Source organism: Synchiropus splendidus, chromosome 2 (genome assembly GCF_027744825.2).
Source record: "Synchiropus splendidus isolate RoL2022-P1 chromosome 2, RoL_Sspl_1.0, whole genome shotgun sequence".
In the NCBI taxonomy this organism is placed as follows: Eukaryota; Metazoa; Chordata; class Actinopteri; order Syngnathiformes; family Callionymidae; genus Synchiropus; species Synchiropus splendidus.
Window position 1 is genome coordinate 14,250,366 of NC_071335.1, and position 20,431 is coordinate 14,270,796.

Here is a 20,431-nt window from a genome sequence, read left to right on the forward strand (position 1 = left end):
AACTGGTCATCAAATAATGTCAAAGATACGATGCTTGCTTGTAGTTCAAAAATTGGAGGCGCTTACGACTGACAACGTATTGGTCAAGCTAAAAACATTACACACAAAATGCATCCGGACTGATCTGTATGAATAGTATGGTGCGTGCTGCAGGCGCTGTAGCAGTCACCACCCTACTGGCCTTCAATTCCAGCAGGTTAGTAGCTTTACTGTGTTAAACTGGTTGTAGCCCACGTTAATGTTGTTCTTGCTACTGTAGTCTGTGCTCGTGGCGTTAAGTTTGCTGCTCTACCAAAAATAGCCGCTAGCGGTGGCTAGCATCCTTTAGCTCGCAACGTGACTCTAACATGTTTTCTACTATTAAAGATGCAAACAGCGGATAGAAGTTGACCTGCAACTAAACTGACAGTTACTAAGAGGTTACTACCAACTTTGCCAACTACCCGTGCTTTTCCTGCTTTTTTGATTATTACTTATCTCTCTATTTATTTATTTTGAGTATTTATCTGCGGTTCTTTTTTATTTAAAAAAAAAAAAATCTTTCGTAACGTACTTTGAAACTGTTAGTCGTTCCAGAAGATAAATATCACCAGTCAAAATTAATCATGAGAAAAAAAAGTGTTGCATTTTCAAGTGAGAAACAAACAAAATGTTTGCATGAAGCGGGAACACCGCAAAGTTATTTGCTTTTATTCCTCCCGACGTGAAGTGGAATGGAACGTAGACAAGAAGCGAACCAACTGAGAAACAAGGAAGCTGAGGAGGGAATTTTTGACCGGACTGATGGCATTGAAAGTACTAGCTTCTCATCATAAGAAGTGAGGGAATATTATCCATTTGCAGCTGCTCTCACCGTCCCTTCAGGTGCTGTAGCTGTACACATGGACTTTAGTTCCACAAACAGCGGTAGTGTTCAAGTGAGTTTGTTATGAATTATCTCCCTATTTCTTTCCATTTCAAGAGAAATACCACTTCTCTGATCCGTGATGTGTTTTGTTTTCCTGTGGATTTGACGCTTTAATCATGCCAGATTACTGACATGGTTGGAGAACGACCTCCGGGATTGGTGGTGGGACAGAAACAAGATTATCTGGGCGCATCATGGATAATAATGAATTGTTTACCCCATGGTCATGTTGGTCAGTGTTATATAACTTTTAAGAACATTAGTTACAAAGTTAGAAGTTAAACTGTGACTTGGAACGTGTATGGTATTTTACATTTTTCTTTTATCCCCACAAGGTTGAAAATGTCATCAGATATCGAGCATCTTCCAGTCTAGTAGTAAGGGCTTTCACCCCTTGTGTCTCTTGTTTGATTCCTGGTCAGGGAAATCGCCTTGCTCAATGATTCTCCAATCATTGAACATGACATCTGTGTTTACATCACTTCATGTGAAATGTGCTCCTTTATGGAGATACGCACAGTCTAAGTGCTTCCCCAGTTTTATTATTCCATCTTTTTGCGCAATATCACCCGAAGTGACTGTAATGAGATTCAAGACTAAATTTGCTCAAGTGATCCCACGTAAACCCACCAGTGCTAAATCAAATCAGAGTGGTTCATTTTGAGCTGAGCAGTTCCTTGAGTTCGCCTTGTTAAAAGTGCCTCAGAGCTTTTGCTAAAACCATTTAATATAATAAATGAATTACATTATTGGTGGGTGGTTATAGGAGCTCTTCATCTTTTTCGGGACGGTGAAACTTCGTTTTCTTCTCTCCTTTGCTTACCGTATTTCTGCCTTGCTGCTGTGGGCAAGCGTGGACGTTAAAATTAAGAATAAACCCTGCAAGATAAAGGTTAACATTATCATGAGAATTGAGGGGCTTGATGCAGGAATGAGCTACTCTTGTTCATTTGGACAATACCCCCCCCCCCCCCCCCCCCCCCCCCCCCCCCCCGCTTGAAGTGATGCACATTAATTCATCGGATAAGTGGTGAGTGATGTTTTAAAAATGGAGCTGGCTGGCCGTCACTGATCTACAGCTCCGCTGGCTGCAGCTGAAGCTCCACGTTCAGTCGGCTTGGCCCCTTCACTATCCTCTACTTCAAATGGAAGGGAGAAGTACAACAAAAAAATCGTACCGGACCGCACCATCAACAACAAAGAAGCCTCACAGTATTTTTTAACCTTCCTGTTTTCCATTATTTATGTCGCAGTTTCCAAAAAACAGATGACACGCGTGTCGCACTAGGATGTGTGAAACCTCTTTTCCCATCCGGTACTTATGACTGTACTGTGATTCAATCAGCCTCCCATTTATTGCTATTGACTTTCATGAAGGAAACCATCATGACATGTGATGGACCATTATCCACAGATGATGCCATTTCATTGATGACTTGGATGCGTGTGTGTCAGGGGGTTTGTCAAACACATCTGTGTCACAACACAAGACTGGTTGCACCTGAGGAGGTCTCGATCCTGTGATTCATGAAAAAAAATGTTTGCGTCCCTGAGGTGCATGTGAACCTGTTATTGAGCCAAACATAGAGTGGTTAATATGATGATTGTGTCTGTCAAATATCATGGCTGCTGCTTGCTGCTGCTTGATGGTGTATTTCAGAGAACCCTGTTGATGTTTGTGATGGAGAAAATGCTTACCCTTTTCACTTCTTGACATGACATGAAGTGGTTTTTTTTTTGTGTGTATTTTTCTCCTTTTCATGTCACTGCTACCAATGTCTAAATCCTGCTCACATAGGGGTGAGTTTCGGCAAGAACCCCACTATACTTGTATATATTGTAGGTATTACATACACATTGTTTGATATCACAAAGTGCATCAAATCGTTCCCTTAAACTACTATATAACTTAAGTCAAGTTTTGTTTTTTCTGATTCTTATTTTGCTTTCCTTTAGCAACACACTGAAACGTACTAGCTTGCAGTACAGCTCACTGAAGGCGAGAATCTTCTACTTTCTCACCACTCGATTCAAAACAATTTTATCCATAATGATCATACTGATCAGATTCCTGATGCTAATCTAATCTGCTTAGCAAGACAGAATAACAGAGACATTAAAGTGTCTTCTGCATTTATTAGCTTTTAAACATGTATCTGTGCTAGGATGGAATTGTTACACCTGTCGAATAAAAACAATGACATACCGCTTATGCAGCTTCTTTATGAAAAAAAAAAAGTTCAGTTAAACATTTACCTTTTAAATTCTGAGGCTAGTGCTTTGACTGTGTATTAGATATTGATATCGACAGAAAATATCTGCACAATATCACACAATCAGTTATTTTAGCAAAAATATACAGTAGATACAACATCGTGCTATGAAGCACCATGATATTTGAGCACATCGATATTTTGATATGACCCCTAATAGTTATCAAGCCATGAATGATTACCTTGTTGGTTCTGTCTCACATCAGTATTATTCGACTTTAGTATTAATTTGAAACAAATAATGCTTTTTCACGTGATGAATGAATCGCTCCCTTAAACAACAAAACCCACAAATGAAACGCATCACAAATGCAGCATCTGTGTTTTAAAAATTGATATAGACAGCTTAAAATATTACACAAGTGTCTCAGCAAGAATTTTTCCAATCACAATACTTTAGCGTACCAATATTTTGTTGTACCTACTATTAATTACTCACCATTAATTGTTGAATTTCCTTCTAATCAAATCACAGTTCAAAAATGTGTATATCAAATTTCACTTCCAATTCAGCTAAAATATTTTTCTTTTTTCAAGCTTTTTTTTTTTTTTCTGGTGCGAGAAATATATCATAATAGATACGACACTGGTCGCGTTTCTCATCTTACAAGTCCAATAGAAGCATTGCCATTTCTGAGCACTTTAGCCATCCTCAGTTATCGCCATGGTGTGAATCCAACTGTGTGGTTTCTGTTTTCTCTTCCTGGACTCTTGAGTTTGAATGTTCACTGCCATAATGAATGCCCATAGAAAGTTATGTTGTCTGGAGGTTCATTATAGTACTAGCTGAAGACCAATATTCTGAACGACTGTTCAGTAAACCTGTCTTCATCGAAAGTTAAAAAGTTATATTGTGCTGCTTTAACAGATTAAATATCTGTATTGTACTGGAAGTCAGTGTATTGCAATGTATTGCTGTTTTCTCACACCTCTCTTCAAAAGCAGTACTGATATAGTGACTCTAGAAATGAAGTGGAGCTCATGAATAATTGAAATTTATCAGACAAAATGCTTTAATCATTTTGAGAATTCAATAAATTCATCAACAGCTTCTTATTGTTAGTCATCTGGGTTGTGTATTTAACATTCTATTGTGCTTTCCTTGGTATAAGCCATGTAGACTTGCAGTGAACAATTTCCTTCCCGCTCGCCTGATGCTGTCTTCTTGTAAAGTTTTGAACAGTTTCATAGCACCATGTGCTGCAGAGGACACTGTGATTCTCGATACAAAAATAAACTGGCGTGCACTGGGCATCACGTTGTTCTACTCTGCCCACACACTGCTTTAGAAGAAACGTCTCTCTCTATCACACATTCACACACATAGACAAATTAGATGTGCTATAGATAGATGTATGGTGCACACTTTGTTTCTATGGTAACAACCGCAGTTTATCAGTGGCGTTACCACACAGCAAAGTGGATTTGTGTGAAATTATTTCTAGTAATAGTACATGATGTGATCGCTTCTTTGTGTTCCATCTGTGTCATCATCCTCTGACATTTCTTGCTTGAATGTGATGTTATGCAGTTAGTTTATCTGAATCACTTACACGCTGTATTCAGCATCTCTCCAGGGTGATGCCACTCTTGTGGTGGATATATTTTAGTTTTGCATATTTGTTACTACTGGGATTGCAGGCTCTGACTTGCGGATATAAAAAACAATTAATATTATGTACAGATTATGCAAATAAAAAAATGTGTAGTGAGGAAATTGATATAGAAAGTTTCTTTTTAATCATGTCTTTAGGAGAGAAGTACAAATGTTTTTGTTCCTTGTTACAAATGGATTGTGCACTTTCCTTAAAGATAATTGCACTTGACACAAGGGTGGTAGATACGGTAAAATGTCATCATGATTTTTGAAGAATTATAACATTTTGTCACAAACTACTGTGTAATTTTGTGACTAATTTTCAGGTCTCTGGTCTGAGGCCCCTCTATTTCGATATGTAAAACAGTTCTAAAAGGGGAAAAAATCAGACCATTCAGGCCAAAGGAGAGATATTGAGAATTTGAATATACCAAAGGTAACTTGCAACATTAAAGGTCGCTTTCCATAGGAACAATACTTACTATCAGGGACAAAACTATAATATTGGAGAAGACATGATTGTCTCTAACTGGATCAAAGTGAACCAAAACACTCAACTCAAAATGCTTGGCATGACAGTTATCAACGAAAACTGAATACCAAATATCAAATGTGGTTATGTTTTTAAAAAAAAATTTTTGTTTAAATTAATTAATTTTTTTTATTTTAAATATTGCATATATAGCCTAGAATGTATTTTATGTTTTTCAAGGGAAGTTAATGTTTAAATGATTGAATATTTAAAAAAAATAAATTCAGATTTTGCTTAAAAAAAGTTTTTCATTTATATTAGTCAGAACATGCACTCAAAAATTGCATTATATTTGATAAACCCACAACAAATGAATTGTTGTTCTTTTAGTACAGGTTAGCTTAGCCACTGTGAAGAGGCTAACAATGTAAACGGAAGGCTCTCAATAGTTTGGTGGAACAGTCATTGCAACTGCATTACTGCAATTCTGTTCTGGCTCTCCAAATAAATCAAAATATCCAGAAAGTTCAACACTGCGTTGGGCTGAAGCGTCACTGGAGCCAGCTGTAGTTGATGCTTGACACCATGGACAACAAAGGAATTATCTAATAAAAAGGAAACTTGTGATAAATGGGTTGTGTGGCTTGTGTTGAACCCAGGAGCACTGCAGTGACCCGGGTAGGTGCTGTGACCGCTGAAGTGGTGGATTGTCTTGCCAGAATCCTACAACAGCGCACCTGAGAATGGTGGCGTGAGTTTCATCAGCAGTATTGCAGCACTCATTTCACCTCTGTGGCACATTTTTCGATTTGAAAAAACACATTTTATGGCATTGTGTTTGGAGTAAAAATCATTGTGCAGTCTTCTCCGCATGTTGTTGCGTGTTAACATCACATGCCACCATTTGGCTTCAGTGGTGAAGTGTCACCAAAGCTGAATCGTGGCATGGGACACCTCTGTTGCGTCCATACTCAACACCTTTATTAAAAAGGCTCACGTAAAAATGCAAGCTTAAGTGGCTGATCTCTCTTTTAGTCAGGAAAACCATTATGTCAACCTTCTCTGCTTTGTATTGTGTTGTGTTGCTGTTGGCTTACACTTCCTAATCTATCTTCCTTCCTTCCTTAACATTCTATCGTCTTTCACTCTATTCCAATCTTTAACATTCATTATCTCAGCCTGCTTCTTTACAGTTATTATTTCTGTCTTCACATTTTGGTGTGCATTTATTTGGTAATACATTTTACTTCAACTATTAATTAGTGAAGTAAACATTGATGCAACACAAATACTATGGTGATTTGTGTTTTTTACTGAACGCTGTACAACACCTGTGTCACAATGAAAAATACTGCAGGACCGTGTTTACTACATAGATTGATGTCCTGTCTGCACTTGGTAGGTATTTTGTTATTTAAGGTGGCTGGTCATTCCTCTTTGGGACTGGAAGGTATCAGGTTTAACTGCACTCAGTTTGTAACAATAGACCCATAATATTGTAGGTGTTCTGTAATGTATGACATTTTGTTATCTTGAAATATCGCAATGTGCTGCAGCATTTAAAGTATTGCAGAGTGCCACTGCACCACTTGGTTGGAGGGCATCCAGGTGGAGTTGACCAATGTCAAATGGTTTATTTTTTATTTTTTTTAAAGAAGTCACAGTGATTTTTGTCTGCCATTCCTTCCTGGCATCAGAATATTTGTTGCATAGTGAGTGTGGTATTTTCGGATGTTCATAGTCATACGATTGTGGTAAATGTCTTCATAAAAGAGAGATATTGAAAGAGCAATTGGATCTGTATCAGCATCGACTCAAGCCTATGGTTCGATAGTGGTACTACTACCAAGCCATCCCCATTTACAACTACATAGTACTGATCTGCACAAATGTGTATGTGGAACATAGAAATTATTTAAATTATAAATTATTTCTATTAATGTCCACAGTCCCGTCTTTGCGTCGGTTTAGTTTTAAGATTGATTTTTTCAGATGTGGTTGACGTCTTTCTCTCTGCCGGCTTTGCAGCCCCTCAAAGGCAAACATGATTCAGGTGCAGTGGTTCTTTAAATAGATCCAAAGTTGAGCTTGATGACGACACTGGAATTTTTTTGTTTTACTTCACAGACAGCTTTTCTTTTAAAACATATATATTGACTTGTGACCTGGGTGGACAACAAATCATTTCTGATGTTGTCTGGTTTAAGATCATCTTCTGCTTGTGGCTCAGTGATCTGGTTTTGGAGATTTTGACTTTGATGAAGGTCATTGTAGCTACTGTTGGTCTTTTGTTAGGTAGTACATGTGTAACCACTGCTTTAGCATGGCATCAGGAACATATCTGTCATGTAAATCCCTGCTTGCTTTGAGTTATTGTTTCTGTTATATACGTGTTCTGTACTAGTCTTGCTTTTTTTTTCTTTCCATGCCAATGCAAATGGTCAAAAACACGTGCAGTATCCCGCAGCATCTGGCCAGGGATTTCCTTGTAATGAGAGAGAGATACAGACAGGAATCTGGGCTGATCCGTTCTGGCTTTAGAGGAGCTTTGACGTCATTTCAAAGTATAAACAGAACCAATGGAACGATTGGGTCCACTTTATTATCATTAGTATCACCCCTTCCTCTCCCAGATATTTGATCGAGGTGGTGACGTGAAGTTGTCTTTGACATTTCCTTCTTCACCACGAATTTCACTCCAGTCTGCGTATATTACCATGCTTCTTTGAGTAGATGCAACTATGCCCTTTGTGACATGAGTTTCGTAAATGGCCAAGGTCATGGGTTTGTGTGAAAGCTGCATTTGTGGTGTGTTTGCTTGACGCAAGCGGAAGTTGGCTCGGAGCCAAGAGGCCGAGTTGTGTTGAGGGGCGAGACTTCGAGCGCTCCTGCTTGTTTACTTTGACTTTTAACTTAAATGTAGGACAAAGTTATTGGAACATGGTAGAGGGAGAGTGCAAGAATTGCATCAGCTCCCTGAGTCAGCTGTTTCGTGCAGTTGGTAAAAACAAAACGGCCTGTTGAGGAAATAGGTGCAAGTAAATGCAGGTCTGTGTGTATGCTGTAGGAGTAAGCGTCTCTGGGACTTCATGAAGAATGAGCTGATAAAAAAAAAATATATATATATATATATGACTGATGAATATTTCATGTGTGGCTGCGTTATTACAATATACTCTCCTTTCTTCAAGTATTATTTTTTTAGACCGACGGTGTCCTTTCATCTTTCATTTGAGCTAAAGATAAAATGCTTTAATAAAAATAAATACGAAGCAGTGCAAGCAGCTGGATCCCTATGAGTCACTCATTGCACACCAACACACACCGTCACCCACACACTGTTGTCACTCACATGACAGTTACATTTTTGTCCCGACTGTGACAAATGAAATTATGTTAATTTACTGACATTCCCCACCATAGTGATATTTCAGTGTATTCATATGTATAGCTTCTTCCACATGCATTTACCGCCTCCCGCTGATTAGAGAAAATAAATAAAATCGGTCTGGAGTCTGCTGGTAATCTGTTTCAGTTTCTTCTCAGTTAGCATTGAATTCAGTAGATTGTCTATGTGAAGTGTGAACTATTATTTGCATGAAGAGAGGTCATCAATGTGGACAGTGGAGCCTGTAAGCTACTATAAATCAAGTGTGACTCTGAGTTAGACTCTCACACAAACGTCTTGAAACACATTTTGATTATTGTTAGTTATTGTTTTTTATATCTTTAGCCTCAACTGTAAGAAGTATTTTGCTGTATTTAAAGAGTAGGCAGTGCCTGAAAGTAAACTTTGGTGTAACTAACGCCATCACATCATTTATTTCTAGACTCTGTGCCAAGTCTTGGTAGAGTTCAATATTTCTGCTTCTGTTAATCCGAATTGGCATCTTGTGTTGAAGGGGACCTAGAGGCACAATGAACAGAGAGGAACTTTATGAAGGCAACACTGTTCTTCGGCATTCCGAGCATGCTCCAACCCTGGTGGTGAATAACAGTATGGTGGACCGCAAACATTTGTGCAGTGTCTAAATGTGTATTTTAGAAAATGGAGCTGTGAAACATAATTGCATAGTCCCTACCTTTATTTATGTATTATTTATTTTTCGAAGTTGTCCTAATGCTTTCTTAAATGAGTTACAGCTTCTGTGGCTCCATTCGATTGATGTTGAGGTTCTAGATTGTTTTGGTAGCTTCGTTGGAACTGCAATGCATCACTATACACACACATCATCTTGAGCATTATGTGCCCGTATGTTTTAGTGCCATTATCTTTTGTAAAAATGTGTCCATGTTCACCCTTTGTTCCAACCGTATTTTTGTATAATCTGTGTGATTGAATGAAATCTGTTTGTTGTTGGTGGAGATTTTATTTGAAACAAAAGCTCCAGCCTCCCAAGATATTCATGTATTCATATGTCATCCCGACATCTCATCCTCATTCTCATCCTTTTCATTCCCATCATTATTTACCGAGCCTGCTGTTTTGCGTTTTCCCCCCGCGAGACCAAACTTTTGACTTTAATTTGCTCTTGGTTATTAATTTTCCACAGCAAACACCTTGTCTAGACGCAAGTGATGAGTTTTGTGTTATTGTTTTGAGCGGTCCTGCCCCTTTTGGCGATTGAGCTATGAAAATAGGTTCCCACAGGTTAGACAGTAGTGTTTTATTGAAATAGAAAGCTGAATTACACTGCACATCACTGTTCGATTTGTTATCGCGTAGAATTTAAATGAAAGCTGCCTGGAAGCGCACTGCTGTTGCTGAGTGTTCCGTCACTTTTTATTGCCTCTGCCAGCATGCAGCTGATTACATTTTGGTGATGTTCTGCTCTCTTACTGCCCGCCATCTTATCTACTCTTTAGCGCCTACTTTCCTACTTGGATTCTACTGGGTTGTGTGAGTGAGATGTGAAATCTTCATGAGACCAATGACATTTCAAATGCTAAAAAATCTAATTGTGTAGATTAAATATAAAAAAAAAATTTGCATTGGGTGAAAATCATGTGTGGGTGATTTGAGCTGCTTTGCGATCTAAGGTCTGAACAATTTTTTGATTCAAACCAAAATCGCGATGTAATGAGAATGAGATTTTCGAATCACAAATGCTGTGGTTTGAAAAGGAAACACCACAGAGTGAAGCCTTGAAAACTTACTGGATCCACTTTGCCTTCCTGCCACTGACTGAGCGCCTGATGGTGTGATCCTTTATGTATTTTAATGCGGAATCCAGTCTAGAGGCAAAAATAAATAGAAGCACTTTGTGTCAGATTTTTGGGGGTGGTGGGTCCCCTCAACACCAGGGTTGGGTTTATTGTCTTGACGCAACATTCAACCCACTCAACTGTTGCCCACATACTAGCAAAACATTTGAAAGCTGACTGTGATGTGTTGCCTTTCTTTTGAGAATCCTGTTTTACGCTGAATTAAATAGTAATAATGCTGGTAATAGAGTTGTGTGGGTGTGTACATCCAATCCAGTCATGCTCATGAGCTATAGAAGATATAACAGATCTAGCTTTGTTACACAGTGTAAGTTACTTTACAGTCCATGAAGCAGTGGAACTAATCTCATCACAAGGCTCAAGACCTTGTTACTGTGGAGGTCTCACATACACACATGCACAATAATGGAGGTTGAAATTATGATGACACTCTGTTTCGGTGATATTGTTTAATGATGGCCAACAAGAGTGCCTTGTCATCCAGTTATCTGAATCACGATGACCCTGTCTTGAGTGCATGCTATATTCCTGCATGGCTTTTGAACGCGGCATGTATCTAGTCAAGCTAACATTGGAGTGATGCTTGTAGTTTATCACAGCCACTTGTTTCTCCATACTCTCTTGAACACACTGCTGCATCTCCTCAGCCGTCTGCATATCAATTTTAAGTCCATTATCAGTTAAAGAAGAGGACGTGAATGCTTTGTTAATAATTCTGTCCAAAAGATCGACAAATAAATCATACGCTTTGGCTTCTTAATGAACCTGAATAAACTCCTTCACTTGCTTGTTATGATTTTATTAAGGTGCTGCAGCAGTGACTCAATGCTTGTCTCTGTTTCCAGTACCGGATCGGGCAGCTGTACATGATCAGCAAGCACAGTCATGAGCAGAGCGACCGTGGAGAAGGAGTGGAGGTGATCTCGAATGAACCCTACACTGACCCAACGCACGGCCCGGGGCAGTTCACTGAGAAACGAGTCTTTCTCAACAGGTCAGTCATACAAGCGGCCTGCACATGACGCTGTGCTTTGGGTGTTTGTGCTAATAAATGTTGTGAAAAACATGTTTACCCAAAATAGTCTACATGCTGGAGGTTAGGTCCATCAACAAGACCTTTTCAACTGTAAACAAAGGCTGAGGAAGGTGAAAGAAGACGAAGCTTTGAAGAGCAATTCCAGCTATTCAGTTTATAGAGACACATGAGCAATGGCTTAGCAACGTTGCATTCATCCTGTGAAATCTGGGTGAATAAGCCACACACTGAATTGTGCTTGGATGTGTATTTAATGCTTCTGTTGATCCTGTTGAGACCTGCATTACTAGATCCTCAATGACTAGGTACTTTGTACATTAGAGCCAACTCTGTCTGTCTAGCTTTTGGTGACCAGTTCTTCAGGTGATGGTGGGATTTTGATATGAATAGCATGTCTTGATTTAACTGTACAAAGACAATGGGTCAGGCAGTCCAGATATTCTTCTTTCTCGGACGGCGCAGTCACCGCTGAAATGACAGCGTGCTATGATTGGTGGATTTGGATCTGCTGGAATGGGTTGCCAGGATTTTCCACCGCATTTTCTTCAGTCCTAGTTGGTATGATAGGATTTTGCTGTGATGCTAGTGCTGCTCATTTGGGCTGGTCAGTAGCATACCTGGTTTTTTTAATGAAGGAATGGTCTCTACGTTGCTACAATAGGTTTTCTGTGAGGAGTTGACACGACACTCCCACAGTTCAAAACACATCGAGGTTGACTGACTACAAATTGTCTGAGGGTGTGAGTGTGTGTGATGTGTCACTTGTCTCTGTGTGGTAGGCTGGAATTACTGCGTTTAACTTGCTGCACTTATACCCACAGTACAGTATTACATTGTAATTGGAATATAGCAAGATACCCTAAAATGACAGTATTTTACTGGTTCACTGCTGCCAGTATTGTAGTAATTTCTGCAATACAAAAAGCTCTACAGTGTAAATTTAAGGTGTGACTAGAGAGAAAACTCAAGGTGGTGGAGGTTGAGTCTTAGTGGGAAATCCCTAAAAGAACCAGAGGGTGGACCAGTTTGTCCACTTCTCAATGTGCAATGGAAAGAGCTCAAGTTTTAGGACAAAGTTGTGTGATCTGCAAGTCATGATCAGCACCCTGAGTCAACTTGTTGCGTAATCTCAATAGTTAGTTGCTCGGTCATTGTCTGCCTCTTTCCCTACCCTTCCTCACCATTTCTCAATCATGAATAAACATTTGTGAGACAGCGTTTGCCAGTCAGTCAGCGGTGTAATGGGCCACATGAAGCAGCTAGTACGACGCATTACCCCGTTGCCACACTCATGCGTTTATGCTCGAGCGAATCTAAACAGTTCTCTGACGTCAGCCGCGCATGCTGAATCGGTGCTCAAGTGTCTAACAGTGAGGAATGTGAAGCATGGTTGGAGGAAAGGAGGGAGCACTACAGGAGTGCCATTTGTTTGAGCCCAGTTACATGTGTCAGCATTTTTGATGCTGTGGGACCCCTTCTGCTGACTCAGCAGAGCTCGGTGCTGCAGAGGAGGAATAGAAAAGGGGCAGAAAGAAAGAAGTTGCCCTTCCATCAGCGACTTTTATTAGATTTTCTGGGAGGGGAGCAACATCAGGGGAACGTGTGTATTTGACAATGTTGGTTTCATTGAATTGTGTGTCATTGTGCATGAGCAAACACTGGTTTCTTACCAGGATGGGATATATCTGTCTGTATATATGTGCTCCTAATGTCTTATTAAATGTGTTTCCATTGCCATGGATTAATCTCCATTAATTGTGACAACCTGAAAAATACTAGTGTATTAGTATCTAACTAATTCGGTCCTGGTATTTGGCTCCACATGAGTAGAGAAGCTGCAATGACTTATCTGATTCGTCACTTAACAGTATTCTTTACTGTCAATATGACTGTAGTTTAACGTATAGCAAGTGTTCAAGATAAGTTACATACATTATTTCCATTTTCAAATTTTTGTTTACAACATCATAATCTGTGTTTTGATTGATGTGTACCCATAATCCTCCAAAGTCCGGTAATGGTTAACATAGTTGTGACTGGTCGACTATTAAAATAGATGTTGCAGTCCTAATCTGCTGAGAAGAGTGTAAAAATGACATAAACTACAAGTTCAATATCTACCTCCAACCAGGCTGGTGTTTGGCAGTGCCGGCGTGTGAGGCTCATGGCAGATAAGGAAGTGTCATTTTGCTGACACACTTGACTTGGAATTACCTGGTCTGCAAGCACCTTTTCTCTCCACAAGTGGCAAGATTGTTTTCAGAAAAGGAAGCAATTTCACCCCGACCACAGGCTTCTGGTTCAACCTGCCTGCTCCGCCTCATCTGCTTCTCCCATTCCATGTCTCCACAGTAAATTACCCAGCTGGGCTCAAGCAGTGGTACCTAAGATCTTCTATGTAACGGAGAAGGCCTGGAACTATTACCCTTACACCATCACAGGTGAGGGTTGACTCCCACTCATGTGTCGCAGCGGACTGATTCAATCTAGCTGAGAGTTGTGTTTCACCGGCTGACTTGCCTTGTGTAATGGAGCGTAGCGTTGTTCTGGATTTCAAGCCACCTTTTCGTTTTTCCTTCAAAATGCCCACTGATGATGCTTTTTGTGTTTAAGAATAGAAAAGATTGACTTCATATATGGGTTCACAGTAGGAGTGTCAAGAAATCTCTCTCACAGCAAGATATTTCTTGGACAGAATGTTTGACATGGTGCCTTGTCTAAGGTGTAAACAAAGTCCTGTATGTCATTCAGACTCGGTTGCTTTCATTCCTATGCAGCCTGGCCTCTCTTTGGACCTGAGCATGTTGCCATGACATCCAATTGGCCACCTTCTCATGTTCATATGTGTCTGCATGGGAGCCATGCTTCCTGCTGACATCGAAAGTGCGTTACGCTTTACTTCATTAGTCGTGGACATTATAGGCGACGAGGGTTCAGGCGGTGGCACTATTAGCGCCGCAGCGCTCGCAGCTCCTGCTGCGGTGCTGTAATGATCCCAAACTCTGCTGGTACACATGGAGGCACTGCAGTTTCTCTTTGACATAGAAAGAGCAGCAAAGTCACCGCAAGGTTGATGACTGTGTTAGCGTTAGATAAGGAGTGCTTCAATTGAATCGATTGTTAGTGATAGAGATTTGTTAGAGATAGATAATTGTTGTAGTAATTGTTTTGCTTTATTTTTTTTACATGGTCGCTCTCATCGCAACCTCTCCTGAAGAGTACACAGTAAGTAGATGTGCTTCCTTTATATATATATATATATATATATATATAATTTTATGTTTGTGTATGTATCATTTTTTTGCTCGATAAGTAACATTCTTCATATGTGCCATGGAGTCTTGAGATGTTTACCAGTGCCATTGATGACCTCATGAAACCACACGGAAGATAAAACAACAACAACCATGTGACTAGTCACAGCTAACTTCCTTGCTCTAACTCTTCTGGGATCTGTTTTTTTTCTCCTTTTTTTGAAATATCAACTTATTTACAGTTTGTACTGACAAAATAAGGTTGTGTTTACTTTGTTCAGCTGCAGCTGTTCATACTTACGCATTTTTCAACTTGTACATTTTTTCTACAAAGCTGTGCAAGACAGGTACAATGTTTTATTATTTATTTCCCCCAATTTATGAGATCACATTTGTTGTCTGACCGGTTGTGTGAGACAAAATATAAAAAAAAGTATGAGGCTATACCATGAATTAAGGTGAATTAGAGTTGTTATTTTGTACACGGTCAATGTGTGGAATGCGTGTGGTGCAGCATCACAACAAAAGTAGGTAGCGTTATTCCCTCAACAGGAATGTGTGATCCAGACTAAAATACACGTTGTGGGGAAAAACACCTGCATATGTCAGTCGATATTGGAAATCAAGTATTCTAACTAAAAATAGTTTCCATTTCTGGGATTGAGTTTTGAGTTCTTTTATCATCACACACTTGAAAAAAATATTATTTTTCCAGATTTATATATTACTGCTTCACTACTTTGAATTTGTGTTTTGTAAGTGTGAAAATTATTTTAAGCTTGCATCTTACTTGGCCTCATCTTAAATAAAATTTCTTTTCATGAATTATGAATTCAGCCCCTTAACTTGCAATATTTTCTCTCAGTTATCGGAATACATAAAATGAAATCCTGATTGTATACATACACAATGAGGAAAAACATGGACTGTGGTGGATGTAATCTCTGTTACATGGTCTTTTAACCCCAGTGAGAATTCAACTGTGAAAGTACTGAAGTGAATCCACATGACTCTTTGCTTAAGGTTGGAATGATAAATTCCAGCACTGCGCTGAAGAACTGATTCCTGATCTGTGCATTTTGTTTTCATGTATGACTCACTTGTTCAGTTTTGAAGCGTTGTTAAGTCTGAATAGACAATTTTTTCAATTGCTGTTTTACATACCTCTTGCTAAAAATAGAGCCACCTATGGCAATGAAACAAGTATCCAGCCTGCATTGTCACATGACAAGGGGACTTTCCATTTACCTCAGTCCATCCACTGAGTAACTAACGTACACAAACTCGGTTTAAGTGTGCTGTTGTTACACGACTTAAATTCTGTTTTCCGCTCCACACAGTGCTCATTCCTGCCCAAGTTCTCCATCCACATAGTGACAAAATATGAAGACAACAATGGATGCAACGACAACGTGAGTAGGCTAAGAACTTGAAGCTGAAAGGTGTTTCTAACAAGTGAGGATGCTCATTTCCAGCAGGATATAATTCAGCTTTCTTTGGTTGCAAAGCATCACATACCTTCTTAAGAACTACCCCGTAGGTTAGTCTGTATTTCCAAAAACCAAAATTGCGTTTCGATTGTTGAAATGTTTCAGCAAGTGTATTGGAGCTAAAGAAGCTTTGGTGTAGTCTGTAGATAAATACCAAATGAAAGGGGAAAGTTGGCCGTCAGCAGATCCTTCTGTGAAGTCCTGGTGCTTCCAAGTGTGCCTGAGCTTTGTGCCAAATACAGTTCCACACGTCGTGTACTTCTGCCTAACTGAACTTCTTTCATCAGTGAATTTCAGTAAGTGCACAGGCAGATGTGGGTTATTGTCATAAACGCGAGGTGTGCTATTTGCCTCTCATAAGTTAAATGCAGTTCACTTCATGCTCCAGATTGCATTTGTGTGGTCGAGTGTCCCTTAACGTTTATGATTCCGTTACCATGGCTGGACAGCTTGAGCTGTTTGTGAATATTGGAGAACTAAAGAGCCCATCTCACTCATGCATGCGCACACACACGCGCACGTGTTGGCTGCTAACACTGATGTACCATGTGTGCTGGCCTCTGGCCCATCTTAAATCATTTTCAGAAGCCATTAAAGCCAAGGCTGTTTTTCCAAACCATCACCATGAACGTCTTATTTTCTGCTCGTGGAAAATGCTCCTCAGTTTCATTTTTAATCAAGCACTACTGACATCAGGAAATATTCAAGTCATAAAATTGAAACACAAATTCATCACCTAAAAATATTAATTTCTAATATCAATGTGGTTCGGTAATCGCTTAAATGTAATTTTTTAAACCATATTTTCTAATCTAAACTGCACTGCCAGTCAAGCAGGTGGCGCTATCAAAAGTAGTCACAGCGTCCCCTCTAGCGGTTGGGATGCGCTACTACAAGATGTGCCGTTGTCGTGCTTCTTCGACTGAAATGTTCGTGTCGTCTGTTCAGATCTTCGGAACCGAGCTGAAGGATCAGGAGAGGGAGGTGTGTTTCGTTGACATTGCTTACGATGAGATACCAGAGCGTTACTATAAAGAGTCAGAGGTGAGTAGAATTTCTGGATGTTTGACTTATGAAACAGTCCTTATACTGAAAGAATGGACTTTTATTTAATGTGTCCTCTCCTCCATTTACATGTATTGCAGTTGAGATTTACGTTACTTGCATTTCTTTTCTTTATACATGTCCCCGCACTTTTTTTTGTAGTTCCTTTTGTCTCTCTCTCATGTCCTTCATGTCATGTCACTGTCAGCAAAAGGAGGAGTGAATGAAATACAAAACAAAAAAAGTTCCAGTCTAGAACATTTTTTTGGCTTTTGTTCGTTTCCAATTTGACGTCTGAAATCGTTTTTATGCCCTTTTATTTTCTACCTCTATTAAACCTGACACACCCAAAGGAATTCTTCAGTTTCCAGTCTTGTTTCCGCTGGCTGGTCCTCCTGATTTATCTTCACAAATAGTTTTGTGGAGAATGGTCTTTTCAAGTGTGTGGTCAAGAAGTTGAGAGGCTTTCATAGGTCAGATGACCTGAGCTGAATCTCCAAACTCTGGATCCAAAATCTCTGAATTTGTTTCTCCTTGAGTCACTTAGAACATGGAAGTCTCTCTGAGTGTTTATAGGAAACATCATTCTTTGAATTGTCTCCGCAGGACCTGAGGCACTTCAAGTCTGAGAAGACGTCTCGGGGAAACCTGCAGGATGGATGGCGGGAAACCCAAAACCCCATTATGTGCTCATACAAGCTGGTCACGGTCAAGTTTGAGGTCTGGGGTCTGCAGACGCGTGTGGAGCAGTTTGTGCACAAGGTGATGCATTAGGAAAATTTGATTTTTTTTCCCATATAACATTACCTGTTCAGTTGAGGTTGGGTGGAAAAAATATATCAAATATATCGCAAATTTCTTTTGTGACAATATTAAATGTTGATGTTCTTCTCCAGAATCTTTTTTTTCCCCTACATTTTGATGGCAGTAAGACGTGACTTCCGTTTCTAGGTAAACAGACGTTGAGCCGAGCGCAAGTGTGTCTCCTCCTCTACAGACCTTCCAGTCAAAAACACTTTTTTTTCCAAACACCAGCATTGACATTGCTGGATTTGAGTTGCCATAAAGCCTTGTGTGAGTTTCACGCTGGGTGCAAGAGATTTGGCAGCCCTGTGCTAACATGTTAGCGCTCTCTGCAACCTGCTCCAGAGCCTTGTAGATGCTAGAATAACACCATCTGTGCGATAGATGAATCTAAAAACTCCGGATTGGAGTAGCTGCAGATCCTATGGCATCTTTCTCCTGCTGCGTCTGTGCATTGGTCTGTGTTAACGCAGGCTCTGAATCACAGAAACAAAAGCATATCATGAGCTATTTACAGTAGAACATCAGGAATTATGCAACTGCAGCGACTATAATTTGACAAATACACATTTTGTTATGACCCTTCTACATGACAGCCACTAGATGGCACTCTCTGTACACTTGGGCTTTGAACACCAATCCTCATTTTATGTATCCTCATATTCGACCATTAATTCACTTCACTGAGCTCTGAAAAATCGAGCTCCCTTCCTCCCTTCATCGACCTTAAGCGACCTCTCGACCTCCTCGGCTCCTGCTGACTGTCTCTGCCATTGTCTGATGTGTTTGGTTGCTCTGCTCCAGGTGATCCGGGATGTGCTGCTGCTAGGACACAGGCAGGCCTTTGCCTGGGTGGACGAGTGGATCGGTGAGTTCCTTACTGAAGTTTGACTGTGTAGAATTTATTTTTTATTCCTCATTTTATTACTCACACTTGGCCTCACAGTGTTCAGTAATATTCAGTTGTCAAATTCAATCCAAAAACCCATGGTTTTATAAATCATCCTGTTGACTATTGTCAACAATGTAAGTCATTTTTAAGTGTCCTCATTTTCAGAGCCCAGTAGGTGGCGCTGTGTTAAAAAATGTGGAGTTATATTTTTCTAACGCCAAAGATTATTGAGCAAAAAAATGCCTTCTAGTTATGGTGGCTGAGAAGTGCAAAAGATATTACAAACTTTTCAAACAAATTTACAAACTCCTGGAATTAATTTACAAATAACAAAACACATTAGCAAGACTTCAAACTTCTTTGCCAAACGAATTTGAGTTTGTAATTATATTACCGCATTTGTAAATGTTTTCACAGAATGTAAATTTGTTTTCAGAGTTTGTAAAAGTGTGTTCCACTTGTACCAATCGCGGGGGATCGCCATTGGGAGTTGACTAAATGCAGAAAAATGTTACATACTCTGGAAAGATGTTTGCTGAAGGAGGTTTTACATTTTGCGCTGTCGATGCTGCAACATGACGTCCATAACGTTTTAGTTCCTCGAGTCAATATGATGACACAAATTTACTCACAGATTTACTCACTTTTAAGGAACAGATGATGATTCAGTATGTCACTGTAAGAGTCGTGAAAAGTCCAAATGGTACAGAGATATCACAGACTCAGAAAAGGCTGCCATTGTTTCAATCAGAGACTACACTACTACTACTAATACTACTACTACTACTACTAATAATAATAGCGAATCACTGTTTGAAAGTTCAAAGTTCAGAGAGCAAAGAAAAATAAATTGCGATGTCAGCTTTTTCCAACATTGTGCAGCCCTACACATTATGAAGAAATCTGAATGTCTCCAAATGAGGAAGTGACAACTCATGTGATGTAATAATCTGAAAAAAAAAATGAAAATAAATAAATAAAAGGTTGATGGTCCTGGATCAGGGTCATACAAACTGTGACCTATGACGATGGCTGGCATGTGTCTTGAGGATAAACTGAGCTCCTTTCTTATTGCTGAGTTCTATCTTTTTCTAAGGAAATACGTCCCACCCTTTTTGCTGAAGTCAGCCATTTTCTACGCCCGCACGACAACGTTAACATTCAATGACTGGAAACATGTTTGTCATGCCAAACCTCCCCCTCCTTTTTCCAGATATGTCTTTGGATGACGTGCGGAATTACGAGAGAAATATGCACGAGAAAACCAACATAAAAGTTTGCCCAGAGCAGCAGGATCATTCCACCGCAAATCCATCTTCACCTGATGGCATTCAGATCCATGAGAGAGAACGTGTATGTTCCATTTCTTCATTCCTCACTTCACTGTCGAGCAGTCACCTGACCATGTCATACTTCACCATCATGCATTTGTTTCA

General features: G+C 39.7%; 1 protein-coding gene across 2 annotated transcripts in view; it reads left to right on the top strand.

Annotated features, from left to right (window-relative positions):
- LOC128754005 (cytoplasmic phosphatidylinositol transfer protein 1-like) overlaps positions 1-20,431 on the top strand; it is a 29,595-nt gene that overhangs the window by 5,087 nt on the left and 4,077 nt on the right. Inside the window, exons 2-9 of one of the 2 annotated variants that reach the window (XM_053856279.1) lie at positions 11,321-11,469; positions 13,864-13,952; positions 14,672-14,736; positions 16,106-16,177; positions 17,204-17,299; positions 17,906-18,061; positions 18,908-18,971; positions 20,209-20,348. In XM_053856279.1, coding sequence (XP_053712254.1) covers positions 11,321-11,469; positions 13,864-13,952; positions 14,672-14,736; positions 16,106-16,177; positions 17,204-17,299; positions 17,906-18,061; positions 18,908-18,971; positions 20,209-20,348 — 831 coding nt within the window. The remainder of the gene's footprint in view (positions 1-11,320; positions 11,470-13,863; positions 13,953-14,671; positions 14,737-16,105; positions 16,178-17,203; positions 17,300-17,905; positions 18,062-18,907; positions 18,972-20,208; positions 20,349-20,431) is intronic. The other variant, XM_053856278.1, reaches the window with a different exon arrangement.